This window comes from Moschus berezovskii, chromosome 12 (genome assembly GCF_049115385.1).
Source record: "Moschus berezovskii isolate FMDL1 chromosome 12, NW_MosBer_1.0, whole genome shotgun sequence".
NCBI lineage: Eukaryota > Metazoa > Chordata > Mammalia > Artiodactyla > Moschidae > Moschus > Moschus berezovskii.
This window is the reverse complement of record NC_142471.1, coordinates 25,456,342-25,471,012: the sequence shown is the minus strand read 5'-3', so window position 1 is coordinate 25,471,012 and position 14,671 is coordinate 25,456,342. Positions and strand designations below refer to the sequence as shown.

Here is a 14,671-nt window from a genome sequence, read left to right as displayed (position 1 = left end):
ACAGAAAAAAAATGCATGTTAGGACTAGGAACCAGACAATTTTGCTAGTTATTTAACAAGAAAGCATAGATCTTTCTCTTTTTTGATATATAAAAAAATCTTATGGAAGTTTTTCCTGTACTTTTTAATTGTAATAAAACATACTTCACAAAAAATTTACCATTTTGACCATTTTTCAGTGTACAATTCAGTAGCATTGATTACAATCATAATGTTCTACAACCATCCACACTTTCAGGGCCTTTAAATTCTTCACATTAGACAGGCAAATTATAAATAATGATAGTATTTTCTGTGGAAACTGAGTATTAGGAAGATGGAAAAAAACAAGTTGGAAATCTTAACTTTTCATTAGTGATAAACATTGGCTAGAAAGACTTTGCAGAGGCTTATCCATAGAAAGAGAAATGGGGGACCATTGTCAAAAATAGGAAAGGTTGGAGTAAATACTAACAAAAATCTTAATAGATACTTTCTGAGAGGATAAAAGTTCAGCACAACTTTGGTCAGTGAGGAGTTGATGAGGCATGCTCAAGAATGGTGGCTCAGAGGTTAACGCGTCTGCCTCCGATGTGGGAGACCCGGGTTCGATCCCTGGGCGGGAAGATCCCCTGGAGAAGGAAATGGTAACCCACTCCAGTATTCTTTCCTGGAGAATCCCATGGATGGAGAAGCCTGGTAGGCTACAGTCCCCGGGGTCGCAAAGAGTCGGACACGACTGAGTGACTGAACAGAACAGAACAGAAGGGGTGGTTTAAAGAGACAGTCTATAATGCAGTGGGACCAGGGAGAAGAAACTTGGAAGTTCCTGGGAGTTTAGAAGTTGGTGGGGAATAGCGTGGAAATCCAGAGCTAAGCAGAAGGCACAGATTCAGAAAGTCCTGGCAAAGCAGAAGTATTTGTGTAATTCCTTGGGCAATTATTTCTCTGGCAGAGCTGATGGGAATGGAATTGAAGCTTAGGAAGGGGTTAGGGAGGCAGAAACTGAGGCTCATTAAGTTCAGAGAAGGCTGAACTGATTTGGTGAGAAAGAGTGTGCAATGTGAGTACAATTTCATAAGTTCCTGGAAGGCGTGAAGAACCGAAATTTGGTTCTGAAAAAGGTTCTTTTTAGGGAGTTCAGAAGGCAGCCCGATGGACGGTTACAGGACGGGAGAGAGCTTTCTGAGGCGGCGGGTTTGGAAAGGATCTTCTCCCCTGGCCACACTTCCCTTCTTCTGTCTGTAACAGAAGAGGCCTGAACAGCGAAGCCAGAAGTAGGGATGCGGGGTGAGGCTGGGTGAACGGGAGGCGTCCTGCCGGGGCGACCCCCGCGCGGGCCTTGACCCAGGCCCCGCCCCCGGCATACGCCATCAGCCCGCGCCGCGCGGGGCCGCCGGGGAGTTCCGCCCCGCCCGCGCGGCGGCCGGAGCCCTGTCACTGCCTGCTCCGTCCGTGGCTGGGGCCCTTGGGTTGTATATTGACGACCAAAGCTCCCGACGCGGCCCTGGTCCTGATGGCGGCGGCTGCGGCCCTGGCAGCCGCCGAGCCACCTCCCGCGATGCCGCAGGCGGCAGGAGCCGGAGGGCCCGCCGCCCGCCGAGACTTCTACTGGCTGCGCTCCTTCCTGGCTGGAGGTGGGTGTCCCCCTGGGGGACCTGGCCGCGCGCGGAGTGGCCAGGGCGGGATCCCTGGCAGATCGGGTGTAAGCGGCCGAGATGACATTCTTCGACTCTGGCTGCTCCAATGCCCAGCCAGGTGTTTGCCCGACCTGCTGTAATCTCTTTCTAATAATCACTGGACTAGTGACAGCAGCATGCTGGGGAGAAACGGCCTCGAGGATAGGCTGGGGATGTGGAAGGGCATAACCAGGCACCAATCTTCACCGTTGGATAGCAGGGGAAAGAGGGGAGCCCCGTAAAGGACCCCAGGGTTTCAGTGAAACATGCTGGGCACTCCTTTCTTTTATAGAGACTGCGCACGATCGAGTGTAGAGTTGGATTTTGCTGTTTGCTTAAAAGAAAGCAAAAAAAAAAAAAAAAAAGAGCAAATACTGGAAGACAGCTGTTTAAGAATGGCTGGGAAATTGTACAAAACTGTTTACAACCAAAACTGGTTCCGGTGATTCTAGCAAACTGTGCTATAGCTACTTGACATGTAGCTGGTGCAACCCTACTGTTGGTGTGACTGTGGGGCCGGAAGTTTTATGTTATCTCTCAGAAATTTCTTCTGCTTTCCCATAAAGAGATGTTTCAGTCTCTACCCTCTCTTAATTGACTGGATTGTCATTATTTAATTATTTAAGGCTGGGACTTTTTAAAATTCCATATTATAAGCACTTGTAGAAAGATATGTGTACATTGCAGTAGTATTAATAATTATTTTGTTCTGCTGGTAAAAACTGAGAAGGTAATGGCAACCCACTCCAGCATTCTTGCCTGGAAAAATCCCATGGGCGGAGGAGCCTGGTAGGCTGCAGTCCATGGGGTCGCTAAGAGTCGGACACTACTGAGCAACTTCACTTTCACTTTTCACTTACATGCATTGGAGAAGGAAACGGCAACCCTCTCCAGTGTTCTTGCCTGGAGAATCCAAGGGACGGGGGAGCCTGGTGGGCTGCCGTCTATGGGGTCGCACAGAGTCGGATACTACTGAAGCAACTTAGCAGCAGCAGCTGATAAAGAGGTCATTATTTATACAAGGAAATATTTGAGTACCTGCTGTTTCTGTTACAGGCTCAGTGTACATCAGGGAACAAAACAAAGATCCTAGGGTTTATATTGGTTGGGGACTTGTGGTGAGAAAGACAATGAACATCATGAAAAAATAAGTCGTATGGTATATTAGGAATGACGAATGAAATGGGAAGAAGTAAAAGGGAAAATCGGAGAAGGCAATGGCAAGCCACTCCAGTACTCTTGCCTAGAAAATCCCATGGATGGAGGAGCCTGGTAGGCTACAGTCTGTGGGTCGCTAAGGGTCGGACATGACTGAGCGACTTCACTTTCCCTTTTCACTTTCACACATTGGAGAAGGAAATGGCAACCCTCTCCAGTGTTCTTGTCTGAAGAATCCCAGGGACGGGGGAGCCTCGTGGGCTGCCGTCTATGGGGTCACACAGAGTCGGACACGACTGAAGTGACTTAGCAGCAGCAGCAAAAGGGATAATGGGGCAAAGAAATGGAGACGCTAACTGGTACAGTATTAAATAGGATAATTTGTGGTACGTTTCATTGGGAGAATGACACAAGCAAACTTGAAAAGGCGAGGGAGTTTAGCAAGTTGATTTCTAAGGTGGAGTATTCCAGGTGGAGAGAAAAGCTAAAGCAAAATCTTCAAAGTCAAGGGGGCCTTATCATTCAAAGAACATCAGTGAGACCCATGCAACTGGAGCCATGTGTTATTGATGGGGAAAGGAGGTTAGAAAGTTAGAGGGGACAGGAAGTGAAGGGTCTTGCAAACCATTGTAAAGATTCTGATTTTTACTGGAGTGAAGTAAGGAGCCATTACAGGTCTGTAGTAGAGAAGTGACCTTGATATGACATGTTTCCAAAGGATCACCTTGGCTGCTCTGTGGAGAATAACTGTAGGGATGTAAATATAGGAGATCGGGGGCCAATTTGGTGGTTATTGCAATAATTCAGATGTTAGATGATGGGTACTTGAATCAGGTTAGTAGCAGGGGAGGTGGTGAAAAATTATGATAATCTGAATATGAAAAGAAAAATGGTTTTCTGACAGGTTAGAGATAGGGTAAGGAAGAGAAGTCAAGGGGGACTTATTTTGGTCTGAACACCTGAAAGGATGAAGTTGAAACAGGAAGCCTGTAGTTAGAACAGCTTTCATGATGGTGGTGGGGAAAGATCAGGAATTCAGCTTTGGGCAAGTTATATTTTGTGATGTTGACACTGGAGTAGAGTCTTGGTAACATGTAGGCCAGGTTAGCAACTAGGACTCTCATATGCTACTGATGGTAATGCAAATTGGTACAGTCACTTTGGAGAACTGGCTGTGTGGTTATCTATGGGCATTTGTATACCCGCAGTTGATCCAGCTACGATCCAACAGTTCTGCTCTGAGGTGTATATCCAACATATGTATTTATGTTCTTATCTTTGGTAGTCATACTATCCCTAAAGCAGAAGCAACCCAAATGTCCATCAGTGTTAAAATATATAAGTGAAAGATGGTGTTATCGTAGAGTGCAATACTAATAACACTGAAAATGAGTAAATTCCTGCCACACCAATGATGTGTATGAATCTCACAAGTGTAATAATGAACAGGAGGAAGCCAGATACACTCACTACATACTGTGTGATTTTATTTGTATAAAGCTCAGAAACAGCCAAAGCTAAATCCATATTTTTGGAACTCAGAGGACATTTGGTTGTCTCTGAGAAGCAACAAAGAGTGATTTGAGTATAAGAGAGGGATTTCTGGGAGACTGGTAATGTTCCATTTTTTTTATTTGGGTGACCTTTCTGTGGATTCCCTGATAGCTCAGTTGGTAAATAGTCTGCCTGCAATGCTGGAGACCCATGTTTGATCCCTGGGTTGGGAAGATTCCCTGGAGAATGGAAAGGCTAGCCCATCCAGTATTCTGGCCTGGAGAATTCCATGGACTGTAGTCCATGGGGCTGCAAAGAGCTGGAGGCAAACGGACTGACCTTTTCCAGTGGCCACAGGACTGGAAAAGGTCAGTCTTCATTCCAATACCAAAGAAAGGCAATGCCAAAGAATGCTCAAACTACCACACAGTTGCACTCATCTCACACGCTAGTAAAGTCATGCTCAAAATTCTCCAAGCCAGGCTTCAGCAATATGTGAACCGTGAACTTCCAGATGTTCAAGCAGGTTTTAGAAAAGGCAGAGGCACCAGAGATCAAATTGCCAACATCCGCTGGATCATGGAGAAAGCAAGAGAGTTCCAGAAAAACATCTATTTCTGCTTCATTGACTATGCCAAAGCCTTTGACTGTGTGGATCACAATAAACTGTGGAACATTCTGAAAGAGATGGGAATCCCAGACCACCTGACCTGCCTCTTGAGAAACCTGTATGCAGGTCAGGAAGCAACAGTCAGAACTATACATGGAACAACGGACTGGTTCCAAATAGGAAAAGGCGTGCATCAAGGTTGTATTGTCACCCTGCTTATTTAACTTATATGCAGAGTACATCATGAGGAACGCTGGGCTGAAAGAAGCACAAGCTGGAATCAAGATTGCTGGGGGAAATATCAATAACCTCAGATAGGCAGATGACACTACCCTTATGGCAGAAAGTGAAGAGGAACTCAAAAACCTCTTAATGAAAGTGAAGGAGGAGAGTGAAAATGCTGGCTTGAAGCTCAGCATTCAGAAAACAAAGATCATGGCATCTGGTCCACTCACTTCATGGGAAATAGATGGGGAAACAGTGGAAACAGTGTCAGACTTTATTTTTGGGGGCTCCAAAATCACTGCAGATGCTGATTGCAGCCATGAAATTAAAAGACGCTTACTCCTTGGAAGGAAAGTTATGACCAACCTAGATAACATATTAAAAAGCAGAGACATTAATTTGCCAACCAAGGTCTGTCTAGTTAAGGCTATGTTTTTTCCCGTGGTCATGTATGGATGTGAGAGTTGGACTGTGAAGAAAGCTGATCGCTGAAGAATGGATGCTTTTGAATTGTGGTGCTGGAGAAGACTCTTGAGAGTCCCTTGGACTGCAAGGAGATCCAACCAGTCCATTCTAAAGGAGATCAATCCTGGGTGTTCATTGGAAGGACTGATGCTAAAGCTGAAACTGCAATACTTTGGCCACCTCATGTGATGAGTTGACTCACTGGAAAGAGTCTGATGCTAGGAGGGATTGGGGGCGGGAGGAGACAGGGACGACAGAGAATGAGATGGCTGGATGGCATCACCGACTCGATGGACATGAATTTGAGTGAACTCCGGGAGTTGGTGATGGACAGGGAGGCCTGGCGTGCTGCGATTCATGGGGTCGCAAAGAGTCGGACACAACTGAGCGAGTGAACTGAACTGAACTGAACTGACCTTTCTGTGGATCACGGAACTAAGATCTCATGTACTGGTTCGCATGCTGCAATGAAGATCCCCTTTGTGGGACAGCCAAATAAATAAATAAATATTAAAACAGGAGTACTTACCTCAGGATGTAATTGTAATTATTAAATAAAAAAGTACCTGTAAAAACCTAGGCACAGTGCCTGCAGTTGAATCTCTTAACCTAGTAACTCGTACAAAGGAAAGCATACTTTTTTTTTTTTTAACTGATGATTAGCAATGTTCTTTGGCAAATATCTCAAGCTTAGTTGCTTAAAATGAAGATAAAGGCTACTTGACCTAACTCAGTGGACTTTTGTAATGATTAATCGAGCCATAAAGTAATATGATGAGCAAGATATTATAAAAGAAATTACTTATTCAGCAGATTCTAAATAATTTTTATGTGGTTAATTCATAATAACTGGGAAGATAACAAGCTATTCTGAAACCAAATATACCCCAATGCAAATTATTTTTAGTTTATCCTCAATTGAGTGACCATGACTGTTATTTCCATTAGTTCAGATAAGAGAAGCTTGATATAGAAGTTTACATGTGGATTTACTATTTGAGTACAAACAGGCAACTTATTTCTGGATATCTCAGAATATGGATTTTAGCACCAGTTACATTCTGAGCTATTGAGTAAATGTGTGTGGATTTAAAATGATTTTGTCTTACATTTTAAAAAATTTTGTAAAGTAAGACTACATTCATTCATTCATTGAGTAAATGGGTATTGAGTACCTGTTGAATGCCAGCCCCTGAACTTGTCTCTGGGGATATAGTAGTGAAGTGACCCATGAAATTCCAGTACTCTTTTATCTTTCTTAACAAATACGTGATGATGAACATAATCATAGAAAAGACACCAAGGACTTTTTTGTCCACCTTTTTATAATAGTAAAAACTCCTTTGGTTGAGTGCTTGCTACATATAAGGTACTTCACAAGAGTGTCTTAATCTGTTCAGGCTTCTATAGCAAATATACTATAATCTGGGTAACTCATAAGAATAAACTTCTTTCTCCGAGTTCTTCAAACCAGGAAGTCCAAGGTCATGGTACCAGCAGCTATCTGGGGAGACCTGCTTCATCATAGCTGTCAACTTCTCACTGTGTTTTTACATGGTGCAATGGGCCAGCGATATCTCTGAGGCCTCTTTTTGGGGGGATGGTGCTTGTGGGATCCTAGTTCCTTGACCTGGGATGGAATCTCTGCTTCTCTCAGAGGGCGCACAGAGCCTTAACCACTGGACCACCAGGGAAGTCTCTCTGGGGCCTCTGTTATAAGGGCATTAATTCCATTCATGAGTGTCCTAATTACCTCCTCTGATACCACCTCCCACCTCTAAATACCATCACTAGGAATTAGTTTTCAACATACAAATTTTCAGTTCACTTCAATTTAGTCGCTCATTTGTGTCCGACTCTTTGTGACCCCATGGACTGCAGCACACCAGGCTTCCCTGTCCATCATCAACTCCTAGAACCTACTCAAACTCATGTTCATTGTGTCGGTGATGCCATCCAACCATCTCATCCTCTTTTGTTCCCTTCTCTTCCTACCCTCAATCTTTCCTAGCATCAGGATCTTTTCAAATGAGTCAGCTCTTCGCATCAGGTGGCCAAAGTATTGGAGTTTCAGCTTCAGCATCAGTCCTTCCAATGAACGTTCAGGACTGGCTTCCTTTTGGATTGATTGGTTGTATTTCCTTTCAGTCCCAGGGACTCTCAAGAGTCTTCTCCAACACCACACTTCTAAAGCATCAATTCTTTGGCGCTCAGCTTGCTTTATAGTCCAACTCTCACATCCATACATGACAACTTGAAAAACCATAGCCTTGATTAGACGGACTTTGTCACCAAAGTAATGTCTCTGCTTTTTAACATGCTGTCTAACAGGGAGGCCTGGCGTGCTACGATTCATGGGGTCGCAAAGTGTCGGATACGACTGAGTGACTGAACTGAACTGAACTGAGGTTGGTCATAACTTTTCTTCCAAGGAGCAAACGTCTTTTAATTTCATGGCTTCAGTCACCATCTGCAGTGATTTTGGAGCCCCCCAAAACAAAGACTCTCACTGTTTCCATTGTTTCCCCCATCTATTTGCCATGAAGTGATGGGGCTGGATGCCATGATCTTATTTTTCTGAATGTTGAATTTTAAGCCAAACTTTTCACTCTCCTCTTTCACTTTCATCAAAGGCTCTTTAGTTCTTCTTCACTTTCTGCCATAAGGGTAGTGTCATCTGCGTATCTGAGGTTATTGATATTTCTCCCGGCAATCTTGATTCCAGCTTGTGCTTCATCCAGCCTGGCATTTTGCATGATGTACTCTGCATATAAGTTAAATAAGCAGGGTGACAATATACAGCCTGGATGTACTCCTTTCCCAGTTTGGAATTTCGGGGAGCACAAACTGTATACAACACAAAGTCTTTATATATTGTCACCTTAGCATGCCAAGCTAGTAGGGCTGAACTGGATTCTGATTTATGTTAAAGCCCGTGTATGTACTTTACTCTCATCAACACGTCTGCACAGTGGCCTGTGGTAGAGACAAAATACATAATTGCTGGATGACTGAATGTAGTAGTGAAGGGACTCACAGAGTTCCGGTACTCTTGCATCTTTCTTAACAAATATGCAGTGATGAAGGGCTGAACATAATCATAGAAAAGACACCAAGGACTTTTTGTCCACCTTTTTCTCATAGTAATGACTCATTTGGTTGAGTGGTTATTGCATGTAAGGTATTTCACAAAAATGTCTAAGTCTGTTCAGCCTTCTGTAACAAAAGTACTATAATCTGGGTAACTTGTAAGAATAAACTTCTTGTGCTGTAAATGAATAACTGAATTTTATGGGTAAAATTTGGTTATTTCAATGAGAAGTCATCCGGAAGAAGATGTTTCAAACAGAGTCTTGTAGCTATGCAAATACCTCCAAGTGTCTGTCCCATCACCACATTTAGCAAGATTCCAGTGTTCATCAGCAATTAGGGGGCAGATTTACACTCTTTAAACTTATTTTCAAGCCTGACATGCTCAATTATTAAGTTATAGAGAATGGGAGCCAATCATCTTCATGTCTCTGCTTCTGGGCAGTTCTGTTTATGGAGATCAAATGAGAGATTAGAGAGTTTGTTAGCTGAATCAGTTCAGTTCAGTTGCTCAGTTGTGTCTGACTCTTTGAGACCCCATGGACTGCAGCATGCCAGGCTTCCCTGTCCATCACCAACTCCCAGAGTTTACTCAGACTCATGTCCATTGAGTCGGTGATGCCATCCAACCATCTCATCCTCTGTCTACCCCTTCTCCTCCGGCCTTCAATCTTTCCCAGCATCAGACTCTTCAATGAGTCAGTTCTTCGCATCAGTTCAGTTGTGTCCGAATTTTATTTTTTATTTATTAGCCAAATTTATTTATTTATTATTTGTTTATTAGCCAAATAAATTTAATCATGATTTCTATTTGGAAAGAAATGGTATGCCATGTCTTCCTGATCTTTTCAAATTTTGTAGGTATTGCTGGATGCTGTGCCAAAACAACAGTTGCTCCTTTGGATCGAGTAAAGGTTTTGTTACAAGCTCACAACCACCATTACAGACATTTGGGTGAGTTGACAGATGCTGAAGATAAAAATGAAACTTATCCATTTGCTGGCTTGGTTTCTAGTTGTGAATTATAGTGGAAAGAGGACACAAAAGGGAGTTCAGGTTTGGAGGCACATTTACAGGGGATGTAGCTGTTACCATTTTAATATTTTCATTTACGATATTGGTTATGTAGTTATCATTTTAGGGTACTAATGTACTCTGAACTAAAATGTTTGAATCACTGAAGTAAATACTACATATTTGTTTATTGAGATTAGCAAATCACGTCCTTAACAGACACACGTGACAGCTTAGCTTGATTAAAAAACAAAAAATACAGTTAGTGATACAGATTAGGTTGTTCCTTTAAACACTTAAGTGTGTTGTAGATACCTTAGGACAAACAGAATCCAGTGCAGTTAGTATATATTGATAAACTTGCATTGTTAAAGAAATATCAAGTCCTTAGTTGTTCCTTACAGACATAAAAATTAGCTATTATAATTAACTATATATACAAGAGGTATATACAAGAATCAAAGTATTATTTCTGTTGGTTTAAAAATTGAGAGCCAACCACAATGTTTAATAATAGAGAATTGGTTAAGTTAAATAATAAGTATTATTTAAATAAGTAAGTCCATATTATAGACTCTCTTGCAATCATAAAAATTATAAAAGAATATTAACTGACTAGGAAGGATGTTCATAACAGTTAAATAAAAAATATTGCACATGATTTAATGACATTGCATTTTATGTAAGTAAATGTCTGTTTAGAGAAAATTCTAGAAGGAGAAATATGAACATTAAGTGCTTAATTTTCAATGGTGAGATTATAGGTAATTTTTTTCCTCTACGCTTATTTGTAATACATATTGAACATATCTTAACTTTTAAATTAGAGAGCAAAAGATTTAAAACAAAAAAATTAATGCGGACAGACACCAAGAAAAAAGTTAGGTCAAGGCAACTAACTCATAACACTCCATTGCTTTTACAGTTTTATGCTTCAATGATGTATGCTCTGCATGATCTATCCATCATTTTATAAGAAGGATATTTAAACAGTGAATAATTCAGTTAACAATTGGGTTTTTAAAACGTGATTTTATTTTTATTTATTGTGGCTCATTTTATTGTCAGTAAGTAAATCTGCTTTTTAAATTGAAAGAAAAAAATTCTCTGTGTCCAGGAATGAATTTATTATCTTTACCATGTACTGCTCACTCAGGTATTAAAAGAATCAGATCTTTGAAATTATTGAGAGACTATATACAAAACTGGAAAGGAAGGAAATGATTTTCTTTTGTTGTCTAAATTGAGGATGAAAGGAGTTATATTACTCAGTATCTGGTGGTGTTTAACAATGACCCAACATATGAATGTCTGAACAGTATTGTTTTATTCCTTTAAACTTCTCCCCATGCTGATGTATGCTGTTTTGTTTCCTGATTTGTAATCATTAGGTTACATATTCACATTAGATTTCACGCTCTACAGGGCTGCATGCCATGGGTTGCAGTGTACCCTACAAGGCATTCAGAATTTGAAATAGAATTCCTGGAATGCAGCAATGAGCATACTGGTGTACTTTCATGTATCTGTGAAATATACAACCCCCCAAAAAACAGTGTTAGTGGCTTTTTAATTTATTTGAAAAATGTTGTTGGGCATTTTATTCTATATGCCTCACTTTTTACATGCATAAGGTAGTTTTTAAGCTTTGGTTAAATTTAAAAGCAAACATGATTTTTCACAAAGATGAAAAAGATATGCTATTGAATAAGACTTTCACTTTTGCTTCTTTTAAAAAGTGTATAGCATTACTTCCGAGGCATCAAAAACTACTTTTTATTTTGAATCAAAATTATTCTGTCCAAATGAAAAACAAGGGTTGTAATTAGAATTTCTTCTTCCCCAATTTGCAATGAGTGTAAGGAATTTTTTTCCTGTAATATTTTGTAAATCTTTGACCTCCATTTAACTTTTTATAACCAATGTGATATAAAAATAGGGAGTTGAATCGTAATAGGCTTATTTTAAAATCCTCTTAATTTTGCTATCTTTATGTTTTATTTTTTGAATGTATAATATTTTCACAAGTTCATAATTCATAAAGTATAAAAGCAAACATCTTTCTCTCTCTTTATCTCTTCATTAGAATTAAACATTTTTACAATTTTCTTCCATTTCCCTTCGGAGGTTATGTGTATTTACACAGGCATATGCTTATATTTTATGAAATGTTCCTTGCAATTCTAGCTTGATAAAAATAATTAGGATACAGAAAAGGATCTGAAAAACAGATAAGCTTGATATAACATAGACACAGAAAACTTTGAACCCTAAAGAGAATATATATTCTTTCCAAATATGCTTATAACACATGCAAAAATTGGTTAAGTGTTATACCATAAAGAAAAATCTCAATTTCCCAAAGTAATAATAGTACAGACTATAGGTTGAAAGAGAAAAAAACAGTGTAATTATCTCAAGGAATATTTATTTATTTATTTTTTTCAAAGAATATTTAAATGCCATTTGAAATCATTCAACATCCAGTGTTTTTTTTTTTCCCTAGGTGAGATTTTTGTGAAAAGCATATTGCTAGATTTGGCCTTTTAACAGAATTTGAGCATCTTTGGCTTTTAACAGAAGAATTTATATAATTTAGATTTCTTTTTCAATTATAGATTTATGTTTTCTGTTCATTGTACTTTTCTTGTGTCCTCCCCAGCCACCTTCCCCTGCTCTTTGTCTTCTGGTTTCCTTTTTTTGAAAGTACTTTATCTATTTCACTTCTACTAATTATTTCCCTTTAAATATTTGTAACAAAGAGTTTTAGAGAATAATTTAATAAACATATTTGGAGCCACACAGAACTTCAGAAATAATCATTATCAGTACAATTGAGACCTCCTCTATACTTCTCCCTCATTGTCAGCCTTCCTGTACCTGCTCCATGGCCATTGTTCTAAATTTAATTACCCCTAAATTGTTAAAAACACATTTCAGTATCTTAAACTGAGTTTAATGTTAGTCTTCTCTTCCAGCAGGAAGGTGTTTTTGATAGAACTTAGGGGTGGTATCTGAATATATTTAGTTTTATTATTCATATATTTTGGAAGAACTTTATGTATTATATGTATATATGTTTATATATATAAATAAAATTCTTTTTAATAATTAGTCCACTTAGATATCTGTTTATTAAAAATGCTTTTGAGTTTATCTTTTCTTGGATGTTAATAAGTACCTACCAGTTTTAATTTCTGGGAAGAGATCAAAAGGTTTCTTGAATTCTAAACTTTGAAATCAGCCCAGTGATTTACCTTCATATTTGATAAAATTTTTGTTTGGAAAATTTGGAAAGAAACTTGAACTTAAATAGTTTAATGATATAATTTAAATAGTTTCATAATGGAATGTAGAAGTCTGTACTACAAATAGGATTAATGATTGGTATTATTGGAATAATAAACATCAATATGTCAGACCAGAACTTAGTCTTTTGTTTATCTGTACTCCTAATTGAAGTATATTAATAAAAATTTGCCCTGAATTTAGTTTTTTTTTTTTACTTTTAATTATGGAAACTTTGAAGCATACAGAAGTAGAGAGAATGATATAATGAGACCCAGGTTCCCATCACTCTGCTTCAACAATTAGCAACATATGGTCAATTCCATTTCTTATACCATTCCCTCTCCCCACTGGCATATTTTAAGTTAAGCTCCAGATTTTATTCCATTCATAATTGTCTCAGCATACATCTCTAGACTAGAAAGACTACCCCCAAAATAATAATAATTTATTAATATTATATAATATCCATTAAATGTTCAGATTTCCATGAAAGTCTTATCAACTTTTTTTTTGTTTTTACAGTTTGTGTGTTTAATCAGGATTCATATGACATCAATATTTTACAGTGTTAGAATTGGTTGATACATTACTTGTGGCCTATAACATTTTCCTATACTTCTTTACTTTTTTCCTGTTTATTTATGGGGAAAGAAAAACTGGGTTATTTGTCCTATAGAATCCTCCATGTTCTGAATTTGGTTGATTATGTCCCATGTTATTTTTAAAAATTAAGTAATTAACTAATGAATTAACTAACCACTAGACCACCAGTGTCCGATAGTATTTAGTGTCTTCTTATATCACCCGTATTTTCTGTAAATTGATAGTTACATCTAGACTTTGATTGGATATACGTTCATTTTTTATTTATGGTAAGAATATGTCATAGGTGGTGCTGTGTACTTGTGTAAATAGTTTTTAATTGGTAGGTTTTTTGTTTCTTTTATTAGCAGTTTCCTGCTTGAACAAACCACATATGTATCTGGGTCAGTCTAGGAAACCTTCCTTCATCCTTCTAGATACCTAGTCATCTGCATTGCAATTTCTGGACTTTGAATATAATTTCTATTAATTTTTTTGGTTATATATATTTAATTAATAATTTACTATAACTTGTAGCTGTTCTTGCTATGTTTTACATGTTTACACTCAGTCGTGTTCGACATGTTTACATGAGGAATGTTTGTATTATTTGGACATATGATGTATTTCAAGTAGCTTTAAGTGTTATACAGAAATTAGTATTCATGTAATTCGTCAAGCAAAATTATATCATGAATGATGGCATAGTACTATTTATCTGTGATTGTCATGAAAATTTGGATTTAGGCAGTTTTCTCTGTTGTAATAGTATTTTTCTTCTAAAAATCTTTCTAAAAATAGGAGTATTTGCTACATTGCGTGCTGTTCCCAAAAAGGAGGGATACCTTGGATTGTATAAAGGGAATGGTGCAATGATGATTCGAATTTTTCCCTATGGTGCAATCCAGTTTATGGCATTTGAGCAATATAAAACGGTACTTGAACTTTTATCTTTTTTTTTTTCCTCTTTTATATCTTTGAATAGCATACTTAGTTGTCAAGGCATTTGCTTTGGCCTTTAATGTTACTTTGAATGAATGGGTAAAGTAATGCCTTTTTGAAGGAATAAGACTTCTGATAATTT

At 38.6% G+C, this 14,671-nt stretch overlaps 1 protein-coding gene across 3 annotated transcripts in view; it reads left to right on the top strand.

The window, feature by feature from the left end:
- Window positions 1–1,372: 1,372 nt before the first annotated feature.
- SLC25A16 (solute carrier family 25 member 16) overlaps window positions 1,373–14,671 on the top strand; it is a 32,767-nt gene continuing 19,468 nt past the window's right edge. For 2 of the 3 annotated variants that reach the window (XM_088841929.1, XM_055425600.2), the window contains exons 1-3: window positions 1,373–1,616; window positions 9,562–9,654; window positions 14,389–14,522. In XM_088841929.1, the coding sequence (XP_088698055.1) occupies window positions 1,496–1,616; window positions 9,562–9,654; window positions 14,389–14,522 (348 nt within the window). In that variant the 5' untranslated portion in view covers window positions 1,373–1,495. Of the gene's footprint in view, window positions 1,617–9,561; window positions 9,655–14,388; window positions 14,523–14,671 lie in introns of those variants that run through there. The other variant, XM_088841928.1, reaches the window with a different exon arrangement.